The sequence below is a fragment of the Nannospalax galili genome, unplaced genomic scaffold, assembly GCF_000622305.1.
Source record: "Nannospalax galili isolate Female #2095 unplaced genomic scaffold, S.galili_v1.0 scaffold960, whole genome shotgun sequence".
NCBI lineage: Eukaryota > Metazoa > Chordata > Mammalia > Rodentia > Spalacidae > Nannospalax > Nannospalax galili.
Window position 1 is genome coordinate 2,705,890 of NW_008348313.1, and position 12,120 is coordinate 2,718,009.

Below are 12,120 nucleotides of genomic sequence, written 5' to 3' on the forward strand. Positions count from 1 at the left end.
GTTCCAAGGGATCTGACGCCCTCTCTGACTTCCACAGGCATTGCATGCACTTACATACATTCAGGCAAAACATTCATACACATAAAATAAAAACGAATATTAAAAAAAATGAAGGCTGGAGAGATGACTCAGTGGTTAAGAGCAGCTACTGCTCTTATAGAGGACCCATAACTGCCAGCTCCAGGGTGATCAAAACCCTCTGACCTTCAGGGAATGTGGTTCAGCAATAGACCACCTGCCTAGAGTCCCCCAGTGAGGGACTGGGGTGTGGCTCAGTGGTGGAGCCCCTGCCTAGAGTCCCCCAGTGAGGGGCTGGGGTGTGGCTCAGTGGTGGAGCCCCTGTCTAGGATCCCCCAGTGAGGGGCTGGGGTGTGACTCAGGGTAGAGCCCCTGCCTAGAAGCCATTAAAAGTGTTACAGTTCTTTCAAAGATCATTATCATAAAAAATAGCCTGTCTGCTGGGGTGATGCCTAGAGTCCCCCAGTGAGGGGCTGGGGTGTGACTCAGTGGTAGAACCCCAGCCTAGGATCCCCCAGTGAGGGGCTGGGGTGTGACTCAGGGTAGAGCCCCTGCCTGACATGGGTAAGGCCTTGGCTTCAATCTCTGGCACCAAATTTTGAAAGGGAATAGAAGAAGGGAGAATCATATCATGGTGCACTTTTTCCATCCCAATACTCAGAAGGCTGCAGCAGATGGATCAGGGGTTTGAGGCCAGCCTGTCCTATGTCAGAAGGATGGAAAGAAGGGAGGGAGACTGGGGAGGGAGAAAGAAAAAAACACTCCCACTCACCTAAGTCCTCTGCCTTCCCCTCCTCCTCTTCCTCCTCTTCTTCTTCCTCCCCTCTTTTCCTTCCTTTTGAGATGGGGGTCCCCTGTGTAGACCAGGCTTGCACTTAAGCTCACCATGTAGCTGAGGCTGGCCTTAAACTCCTAATCCTCATTCCTCAGCCTCCTAGGTGCTGGGATGACAGATGTACCCCACCACAGCTGCCTCCCCTAAGGCCCCATACAGTTGCTCAAGCAGTGTGATGGTCATGGAAGTCACAGGAGTCCAAGTCTCCTCATGCCTCCCACCAAGCCCGCTAACAGGGTGTAGCTCCTTCTCCTCTTCCATACCCCCGAGGTCCAAAACACAGTCAGGGAGCCAGCCAGAGGTGATGTTTATTGATCCCCCAGCCTCCCAGTCTCAGGGCCTGTTGCCCATGGTCTTCTGAATCCAGTCAGTGTAGCGGCACACATTGGTGTAGACTCCGGGTCTCTCTGGCCTCCCACAGGGGTCTGAGCCCCAGGATGTGATACCTTGGAGCCTCCCGTCGCACACCAGAGGGCCTCCCGAGTCACCCTGTGCAGGGACAGAGAGGGACTTCTCTTAAAATGCCTGTGTTTCAAGCTGGGTGTGGTGGCACCTGCCTTTAATCCCAGCACTTGGGAGGTCACCCTGGTCTACATAGCGAGTTCCAGGCCAGTTTGGGCTACAGGGAGACTCTCATGAAACAAAAACAAATCAACCAACCAACCAAACAAACCTAAAAGCTCATGTTTCTTTTTCTCCAGCATTTGATATTTTGTTTGTTTGTTTGTTTGTTTGTTTTTGTCTTTGAGACAGGGTCTCCCTGTAGCCACAGCTGACCTGGAACTCACGATGTAGACCAGGCTGGTCTCAATCTCACAGGGATCTGCCTGCCTGTGCCTCCAAAGAGCTGGGATTAAAGGTGCAGCATTTAATTTTTAAAATTACATTTTATTTCTCTCTGTGTGTGTGTGTGTGTGTGTGTGTGTGTGTGCGTGCACGCGCCATGGCTCACACATGTGAGGGTCAGAGGACAATATAGGAGAGTTGGTTCTCTCCTTCCACCATGTAAGACCCAAGGATCAAACTCAGGTCTTCAGGCTTGGCAACAAGTGCCTTCATTTCCTAAGCCATCTCCATGGCCCCATTCAACTATTATTATTATTATTATTATTATTTTGTCTTTTTGAAGCAAGGTCTCCCTGTAGCCCCAGCTGTCCTGGAACTCACTATGTAGACCAGGCTGGCCTTGAACTCACAGAGATCCACCTGCCTCTGCCTCCCAAGTGCTGGGACTACAGGCATGCGCAACCACGCCCGGCTTTGACTTTATTATTATAATAATAATGGTTGTTATTATTATGTATGATGTGATTTATGCATGTGCATGCAAGCCACAAGTGTGTAGAGGATCATTTCTGTTTTTAAATATTTTACTTACTATTTTCATTTGATGCATATGCGTGTTTTACCTGCATTTACATAAGTGCACTGTGTGTGCAATGCCTGAGGAGGCCAGAAAAGGGCGTCAGATCCCCTGGAACTGGAGTTACATATAGTTGTGAGCCATCATGTGGGTGCCGGGTATCGAACCCAGGTTCTCTGTAAGAGCAGCCAGTGCTCTTAACCACTGAGCCATCTCTCCAGCCCCTGCTTGTTTTTTAAGACAAGGTCTTACTATGGTAGCCCTGGCTGGTCTGGAACTCACTAATTCACAGAGATCCACCTGCCTCTGCCTCACAAGTGCTGGGATTAAATGTGTGTGCCGCCATACCTGTCTCAGCATCATTTAACATTTGGCGGGGGCAGGGGGGGCTATGAAACAGGGTCTCCCTGTAGCCCCAGTTGGCCTGGAATTCACTATGTCGATCAGACTGGTCTCTGAATCACAGAGATGCGCCTGCCTCTGCCTCTTGGGTGCTTGAAATCAAAGGTGTGCATCACCATACACAGCTTAGCATTTAATTTTTGAGACCATGTCTCATGTAGCCCAGACTAGCCTTGAACTTGGTATGTAGTCCAGGGTAACATGGAACTCCTGACCCCCCTGCCTTCACTCCCCAAGTGCTGGAATTACAGGCATGGGCCACCTGTGGCAGTTTATGCAGTGCTGGGCTGGAACCCTGGGTTTCCTGCATGTTAGACTGGCACTTGCCAGTCTGAGCTACACCCCCAGTCCCTAGAACCAATCCTTCAGCAGCTTGATCCTCTATAATCAGTGGGGATCGGGAAGTCCTGGGGGGACAGGAAGGAGAAGGTAGGACTTGTACATAAGACTGAGAGAGGGGGTTTTCATGCAGAGAACTAAGCTGAGTATTCGGGTTGGGAAACACAGCAGAAAGAGTGTGGTAGAGAGAGCCCGCACCCCTGCACTGAGCACAGGGCTAATCCCCAAGGGGCCACGGTGGGATTCCGTGGAACTCTTTGTCTCCAGGAGAGGATGGACCATCAGCAATGGGGACCACAGCACCCTTGACCAATGAGGAAGAAAGCTTTGCCTTCGAGGTCTAATCACTAACGACGACAGGGGCAGAGCTTTCATGAAAGGGATGAAACCAGGGCAACCGTCCCCCTCCCGGACTCCAGATGGCTTTGCGGTGGACAGGAAAGACAATATTGTGTCTAGGAGCAATCTCTGACTGAGGTAACTTGTTAGTCTCTGATGCTACCCCCTGGCCAAGTGGAATGGCAGGGCAGTTCCCCAAGGGTGCAGCCTCAGGAGAAGGTTGAGGTTCTGGCCAGTTCCAGGAGCCTGGGAAAAGATCCTGGAGCCTCATCTCTAGGTGTGACCAGCCAGGCTCCGGAGTCCCTGCTGTGAGTGGCCCTCTGAGAGCCAGTGACTGTCTGAACTCTGCAGGGATTGGGCAACTTCTCTGGGACCTAACTCCTTGAGGTCACCCCTCATCCATCTGCACCAAGCTGCAAGGAGTGATTTCAGAGGTGGCTCACCTGGCACGTGTCGGCCCCGTTGCTGTTGCCCGCGCAGACCATGCCTGCCGTGATCTTCCCGGGGTAGGCATCCTTACACTTGTTCTGGGAAAAGATATCTACTTCTGCACAGTTGAGGGTGTCCGGAAAGTTCTCTGAGGGGAGAGAAGGGGGAAGACACAACGCCCTCTCTCCTCGTTCCTGTCTACATCCCTCCTCTGTCTGTCTGTGGGAAGTTTCCTGGGGGAGTGGGCTGAGGGTCCACTGGGCCCATCACTTCCCAAACCCATTTGCTTTTCTCTGTCTAGACAGGTGCCCTTGAATCTCACCTTTTCATTTCTTGCCTTTAGTCATCCTTAAATCAATGGGGAGATGCTGGAGGGGGGCTCAGAATGTGTGTATATATGTTTGTGCATGGTGTGCATACTGTGTGTTTATGTGTTTGTGTGATATATATATGGATTTGCTATGCATGTATATGTTCATGTGTGTATGTGCATGGTATGTGTGTATGAGTGTGCCTCTGTGTGTGTGGTGTGCCCCTGTCTGTATATGTACCTCTGTGTGTGGTATGGGGAGTGTGTGTGGTGTGTATGTGTGCACATATATGAATATGTGTGATATATGGACATCTTTGTGTGGTGTGTGTATATGTTTGTATGGTGTGTAGTGTGTTTATGTGTGGTGCGTGTATGTGCTTGTGTGGTATATATGTATTTGTGTGTGTTTGTGGGTGATGTGCCTATAGGTGTGATATGTGTATGTTTGTATGTGGTATGTGTGTGTATGTATATGGTGTATATGTATCTATATGTATGAGTGTGGTATACGCCTGTATGTGTGAATATCTGTGGGTGGGTGTGTCTGAGTGTGTGTGTATGTGCATGAATGTGCATGTATGTGTGCTTGTGTGTTTGTATGTGTTATGTGTATGTGTGTGGTGCATGTGTGTAGTGTGTGTGGTATGTGTGTTGCGTGAGTTGTGGGTGTGGACGTGTGTGTTACCAGGGATTGAACACAAGCACTCATACATGCTAAGCAAGCACTGTGTCACTGAGCTATATCCTCAGACCTTTTTCATTTAATTTTTATTTTACATGAGACAGGGTCTCACATAGCCCATGTTCGCTGCAGACTCTCTATGTAACTAACGGGGACTTTGAACTCTTGACCTTCCTGCTTCTGCCTCCCAAGGGTTGGGACAGCCAGTGCACCACCCATCTGACTCTTGTTTATTTTGAGACATGAATCTCCTCAAGTTGCCCGGGCTGGTCTTGAAATTGAGATCCCTCAGCCTCAGCCTCCTGAACACCTGGGATGCTACTTCTTACTACCCTTCCATCCTTTACAGCATCCCACTGTAGGACAGATCTAGCTGGCATTTTATTTTACATGTTTATTTATTATATATTTCCCCACTTAAGATGAGCTCTGTAAAGAAAGGGATGTGGTAGTTTGTTCATGGCTGTGTACATATCCACCACAGAACCCTGGGCATGGTGAGTGCTTAATATGTGTTAATGACTAACTGAAGGGCTGGGGTGTGGCTCAGGGGTAGAGCCCCTGCCTAGACACCCCCAGTGAGGGCTGGGGTGTGGCTCAGGGGTAGAGCCTCTGCCTAGACTCCCCCAGTGAGGGCTGGGATGTGGCTCAGTGGTAGAGCCCCTGTCTAGAATCCCCAGTGAGGGCTGGGGTGTGGCTCAGTGGTGGAGCCCCTGCCTAGAATCCCGGAGTGAGGGCCTGGGGTGCAGCTCAGAGGTAGAGCCCCTGCCTAGGCTCCCCCAGTGAGGGGTTGGGGTGTGGCTCAGTGGTAGAGCCCCTGCCTAGGCTCCCTCAGTGAGGGGCGGGGGTGTGGCTCGGGGTAGAGCCCCTGCCTACTATGTGCAAGGCACCTGGCTCAATCCCCAATATGGCCAAATGAAAACAAATGACTGAAATTGGAATTAATCTTTGCTATCAATCTCCTTGAGAAGCAGATTCGGGGAGAATCTGAACACTTTCTGCCCACATGCTCATGTGGTCTCAGTCCCTTTGCAGAGGGATGCAGCCATTCATTTTGTCGTTCATCCACACAATAAGAAACATAGAGTTCTTGGGCTGGAGAGATGGCTCAGAAGTTAAGAGCATTGACTGCTCTTGCAGAGGACCCGGGTTCGATTCCCAGCACCCACATGGAGGCTAAAAACCCTCCTTAACTCCAGTTCCAGGGAAATCTGAAGCCCTCTTCTGATCTCTGAGGCATTGCACGACATGGGTGCACTCACATACATGTAGGCAACACACTCATACACAAAAAAAAAGGAAAAAAAAGTTAAGAAAATAGTGTCTTGAAATAAATTAAATGAATACAAACACTCATACACATAAAATAAAAATAATAAATAAAATATATTTTTTAAAAAAAATCTGAGCCCAAGTTGGGCCAACTTAAAAAAAAAAAAGTACATTTCTTTGTCCCAGGAACTTTCCAAGCACCAGGAACAACACACCGTCAAGAAAACAGATGAGGGCCAGGTGTGATGGCACATGCCATTAGTTCCAGCACTCAGGAGGCAGAGGCAGGTAGATCTCTGAGACCAAGGTCAGCCTGGTCTACATAGAGAATTCCAAGTGAGCTGGGGCTACAGGGAGACCCCATCTGAAAACAAAACAAAACAAAACAAAACAAAACTAAACTAAACTAAACAAAACAGAATAGGGCCGGTGAGATGGCTCAGTGGAGGAAAAGGGCTTGCTGTCAAGCCTGACGACCTGAGTTCGATCCCTGAGACCCACACGATGGAAGGAGAGGACCAACTCCTGAAAACTGTCCCCTGACCTCTGTATGTGTGCTGTGGAATGTGCACATGGGTACACACACACACGCACGCAGACACGCATGCACGCATGCATACACACACAACAAATGAACAAATAAAATATAGCTTAAAAAATAGACAACAGAACCCTCAAGAAGCCCTTTGGATAATGATTCTCAGGATGGAGATGTAGAAAGTGAGGCTGGGGGCTGGGGGATTGGGAAGTGCCCCCCACCAGGCTGAGGGGAGAATCAGGAACACGACCCAACTCCTCAGCAAACATTTCCAAGACACACACTGTCAGTAAACGTCAGACATGCAGGAACCTGATTACTGATGTGGCCGCTTCCCTGGGGGCCCCATTGTCTCTCGGAGCTGAGCCCCATTTGATCCCGCTGTAACATAAGCTGAGGAACATTCTAGATGCCGAAGTCCCAGAGGGAAGGCATCAATGGCCCCAAGGGAGAAGGGAATTAGTGGCATGGTTTAAAAAGGCTGGGTGATGAAGGCCTGGACCCTGGGGCACAGGCAAGAGGGACTGGGTCGGGTTGGAGCCTGTCTGCTATGCTCAGTGTTTCAGGAAACACATGGAAAACCCAGGATAAACGAAGTGCTCCTGAGACCGAGGGGTTTTGTTTAAAACTCCACTTAACAACTTGTTTAATCTCTTCATTGTTAGGCTTATCCAGTGTTGACAGTATGCGATGTGGGCAGGTGTGGGTCCAGTGGGTCTGGGCGGGGGAGGGGGGGAACTAGTGTGTGCAGGTGCATGTGTGTGTACGTGTGTGTCTGTGTGTTTACATGTGTGCAGATGCATTGTGTGTTCACGTATGTAGGTGCACATGTGTAGATGTATGTTTAGATGCTTATAGGCCCATTGTGTGTATATGTTTGTGCATGCATGTACCTGCATGTATGTGTGTGCACCAGTTTATGGATGTGTGTTTGTGCAGGTGCATGTGTGTATGTGCATGCCTGTTGTATATGTATGTGCAGGAGCACTGAGTGTGTGTGTATGTGTATATGTTACATGTGTACATGTTCAAATACGTGTGTGTACATTTTGTGCATGTGGGGCTAACTGTGTGTTGTATACATATGCATACAGGTGCATGTATGTATGTGTCTGTATGCATGTGCACTGTATGTTCATGTATTGGATGCATGCATGTACATGTGCACACACATGCACACACATCGCTACATATGCTTGCATGTTTGTGCATGCATGTATATGAGGGTACATGTGTTCAAGTGCATGTGTGCATATTCATGCATGTGTCTATGTGTGTGCACAGATTCATGTGTGTACGTGTGGGGGGTACATGCACACATGGTGCATGTGTGTAGGTACATGTGTGTACAGATGCATGTGTGTGGGAGGCCAGAGGTCAGCCTTGAATGTCATTCCCCAGGATGCCGTCCACCTGTTTGGGGGGCAGGGTTTCTAGTTGGCCTGGCGCTCACCTGCTCACCTGGCCAGTGAGTCTCAGGATCCAACTACCTGTCTCCACCTTTGGTGAGCTGCAATTACAGCAGCAGGCCTGGGCCAGTGCGATGACTCAAGACAGCTCAATGGGCAAAGGCGCTTGCCGCTAAGCCTAAAGACCTGAGTTCCATCCTCAGAGCTCACATGGTGGACTTGAATTGACTCCTGAAGGTTGCCCTCTGACCTCCACATGCACGTGCATGCACACACAAAACATAGATAAATATAATTGAAAAACAAGTGCACACCACCACAACAGGCTGTGTGTGTGTGTGTGTGTGTGTGTGTGTGTGTGTGTGTGTATGTGGCCTTAGGTACATATGCACACTTGCTCGCCCATGCAGCCATGTGTGGAGAGTCAAGGCCAGTATCAGGTGTCTTCCTCGATCCCTCCTCCACCATTTCCTTTTTTTTGAACGGGGTCTCTCACTGAACCTGGATCTCACTGCTTTGATTAGACTGGTTGACCAGGAGCCCCCAGGACCCACCCATCGCCACCACCCTGCACTGAGGTTATTAATCGTCCTGCCAAAATTGGTTCTAAGGTAGGATAAGAACTCAGGCCCTCATGCTTGCTTGTGGGTGTTGGGGATTAGAACTCAGGCCCTCCGTGCTTGCTCCACAAACACATCTACTGCCAGTGTTTTCCCCAGCAAGCCCCTCCCCCAACCCTTCTTTGTCTCTTCCTAGGGTTGGGCATGAGATTTGCAATGGTTTGGGATCTGCTGACAGGCTACTCTTCTCCCCACTAGCAGGGACTCAACCCGTTACCTCGTGGGCTGGTGACAGTGCCCCAGCCTGAGATGGTACACTTCTGGCCAACATGGGGACATCGATTGGACAGTTTGATAGGTCTCACTTTGGCCCCGATGGATGCTGGGCGTCGCATGCGCACCAGCATGAGGTCATGACGGTGGTCCTCTGGGTTGCTGCTGTTGAAGCAGGGGTGCTGGATGGACTCAGCCACCTGGATCTCCTGCTCTGGTTCATCTCTACTCTGCAGGCTGTGATCTCCCAGGCGCACTGAGTACTTCCTGCAAATGGGGAAGGGGATCTTGGAACTCAGGCAGGGGTTCAGGTCAAGAACATCTCCTCTCTCAGACATAGGAATCCTCCTCAGCCCTCCTCCCTCAGACCCAGGGGTTTAGACCCTAGCTCTCCCCCATCAGACCCAGGGGTCCAGACTTCAGCCTCCTCCCTCAGACATAGGAATCTTCCTCAGTCCTCCTCCCTCAGACATAAGAATCCTCCTCAGCCTCCTCCCTCAGACCTAGGGTCCCAGACCCCAGTTTCCTCCATCAGATCCAGGGATTCAGACTTCAGCCGTCCTCCTTCAGACCCAGGGATCCAGGATCCTCCCTTGGAACTAGGAGACCAGGGCCCTCGGATCTAGGAGTCCTCTCCAGCCCTCCTCCCTCAGATCTAAGAATCCAGACCCCAAACCTCTTGCCTCAGACCCAGAAGTCCTCCGCAGCCTTCCTCCCTCAGTCCCAGGGCTCCAACTCCTCCCCTTTGAACACTATGCCCTCATCCTGAGTCCCTCCAACCCCCCATCTGTGCTCAGCCCCACTCACTGTTTTTTGCAGTGGGCTGCAGTGAGGATCCACCTGGCTCCCACCAGGACACCCCCGCAGACCAGTCGGTCGCCCTGGAACAAGGCCGTCTGCCAAGGTTGGGAGTGGGGCTCACACTCCTGACCCTCCAGCACCTTGGAGCCCTGAGCTCTGGAGAGTCCTGAATCAGGAGGGAGAGGGTTGGGTCGCCACCCTCTGGGGCAGAGCCCGGGCCAGGAAAGCCACTGTGGGTTCAAACGGACACACGGGCCAGTTCCTCTGCATGCCATCTTTTAATTTCAGCCCCAGCATCCATCCTCACCAGACCACACAGACACGCATACATTCATCACACACGAAGCATACGTCCCACCATGCTTCCACACGTGACTACCTGTGTCCTCATACACACACACCCCTTCCTCGTCCAGCAAGCAGCAACAGCCCCCCCACCCCCACCCCATGCCACCTCCGCCGGTTCCCCCTCACCTGCCCACGCTCCCACCAGCAAAAGTAGGAAGATCCACGCCTGTGCTGCCTGGGGTGGGGGGTGTCCCATGGTGGCCTTTGGGGTAGAGGAAGAGGGTGGGGTTGAGAAGCCTCCGAAGGAGGAGCCTGAAATCTTGGGGTTGTTTTGGTGACAAGGGATCCGGTGAGCTGGGGTCTGAGGTAACTGGGGAAGAGCTCCAGGTTCCTGGGGACAGCTGGCTGGCCGGGACACCGACATTCGGAGGGAAGGCGCTCGGTCTGGACTCTTGGGACCGGGCAGAGGAATCTAAAAGTAGGGGACCAGCTGGGCGTTCAGGAGGATGAAGCTCTGAGGCTCTGGGGTCCTGGGTCTGGGGAGGGGAGGGCCCTACGCCTTAGGTGGGTGTCTGGGGACCTTTGGACCTCACCTTCCAAATGCAGGGGGCGGGGTCACTCGGACTCGGTGGAAGAGGCCCCTGGACTTCCCTTCGGTGTGCCGGGTACACGGTTCTGCAGCCTTTTAACTGGGAAGCCCCGCCTCCGCCTCCGCCTCCGCCTCCTCCCGCACCGGACAGCGGGATGCTGCTGAACCCCTGAGTGTGAGGAGGGGCAGGGACTGGAGTGACCTGAGGAGGAGGGCCTGGAACTTCAGAAGCAGAGATGAGATCTGAAGGGGGGTACACCGACCCCAGGGAAGAAATTGAAAGAGCTGGGTCTGAGGGAGGAGGCTGGGGTCAGGATCCTGGGTCTGAGGGATGAGGGCTGGGGTCAGGATCCTGGGTCTGAGGGATGAGGGCTGGGGTCAGGATCCTGGATCTGAGGGATGAGGGCTGGGGTCAGGATCCTGGGTCTGAGGGAGGAGGGCTGGGGTCTGGGACCCCTGGGTCTGAGGGAGGAGGGCTGGGGAGGATCCCTGAGTCTGGGGGAGGAGAGCTGGGGTTAAACCCCTGGGTCTGAGGGAGGAGGGTTGGGGTCTAGACCTCTGGGTCTGAGGGAGGAGGGCTGGAACCCTGGATCTGAGGAGGAGGCTGGCGTCGGGATTCTTGGGTCTGAGGAAGGAGGGCTGGGGCCTCCACCCATAGGTCTGAGGGAGGAGGGATGGACCTGAATCCCTGGGTCTGATGGAGGAGGGTTAGGACTGAACCCCTGGATCTAAGGTAAAAGGACTTGGGGCCTGGAAATGTGAGTCTGGGGGAGGAGGGAAGAGGACTGGAGCCTGGATTCCTGGGTCTGAGGGGGTAGGCTAAGGTTTGCTTTCCTGGGTTCGAGGGAGGAGGGGGACTTGGGGTTGAGTCTCTGTTTTCTAGGAAGGGAGAGCTTGGAGCCCAAGTTTTGTGCAAGGAGGAGTGCTGGCACTATTCTTAAGTGTTCACAAGGTGAGTTTTCTGGTTAAGGACTTAGAGGGTGAATCAGCACTCTGCCAGGGACATCTGGGAAGGCAGGTTCGGGAGGCACTGTGACCTGGTTTCCCCTCCCTACTCCCCAGGGCGGCCCGTGATGCTGCAATATATTTGTTGTGAGGATTGGTGTGAAGGTTCTAGCTGGTGTCTGTCCCCTGGTTTGCCCTTTCCTTCCCACCCATGCCACCCTTCACACCACACCGCAGACGAAAGGAAGTTACCGCCCCTGTGGTTTATTCGGAATCATTCATTGGCTCTGGCAAGATCAATGTCACCCTCGGGATTCGAACCCAGGACACGCCCTGGGCAGGACCACTACCAGCAGAGCCCAGCAGAGCCCAGCATTGCCTGAAATCCGCGTGGGTAGAGTTTCCCCGGCTTTGATGTCACTGTGGGCGGGGCAAAATGGGGTGGAGACCAGAGACGAAATCCCATTGGACAAAGTCTTGAAGGGGTGGAGCTAATTAGTGAAAGCTATTCCACGGGGCGGGGTGGAGGGGGAGGAACCTCGGGAATGGGAGATGACTAATAACGATCATGTGATTCTGGGCCAGGAGGAATGGAGGCATGTCTCTGTTAGGTCCTGAGGGGGCGTGGTCATTGCATAACTGACTTGCCTTGGGGACAAATCCAAGAGGGCAGAATCTTAGGGAGTGGACCCTGAGGGGCGGGACCTGACGGGGGGGGGGGGGAA

General features: G+C 52.4%; 1 protein-coding gene across 1 annotated transcript; it reads right to left on the reverse strand.

Annotated features, from left to right (window-relative positions):
* Nucleotides 1-1,143: 1,143 nt before the first annotated feature.
* On the reverse strand, nucleotides 1,144-10,534 carry Klk8 (kallikrein related peptidase 8). The gene is made up of 6 exons (XM_008845238.3): nucleotides 10,455-10,534; nucleotides 10,048-10,123; nucleotides 9,580-9,739; nucleotides 8,777-9,039; nucleotides 3,740-3,873; nucleotides 1,144-1,342 (listed from the first exon to the last, which is right to left on the reverse strand). Exons 2-6 carry the CDS (start codon nucleotides 10,115-10,117, stop codon nucleotides 1,187-1,189), a joined length of 783 nt encoding a protein of 260 aa, XP_008843460.1. The 5' UTR covers nucleotides 10,118-10,123; nucleotides 10,455-10,534; the 3' UTR covers nucleotides 1,144-1,186.
* Nucleotides 10,535-12,120: the final 1,586 nt, after the last annotated feature.

Bases quoted from the DNA above. Each gene is read 5' to 3' on its own strand.
- Klk8 (XM_008845238.3), bottom strand. From the start codon at position 10,117: ATGGGACACCCCCCACCCCAGGCAGCACAGGCGTGGATCTTCCTACTT. The intron at 9,740-10,047 runs GTGAGGGGGAAC...CTCCTGATTCAG, and splicing joins GCTGGTGGGAGCGTGGGCAG to GACTCTCCAGAGCTCAGGGC. The intron at 1,343-3,739 runs GTGAGCCACCTC...GTCCCTGCACAG, and splicing joins ACGGGGCCGACACGTGCCAG to GGTGACTCGGGAGGCCCTCT.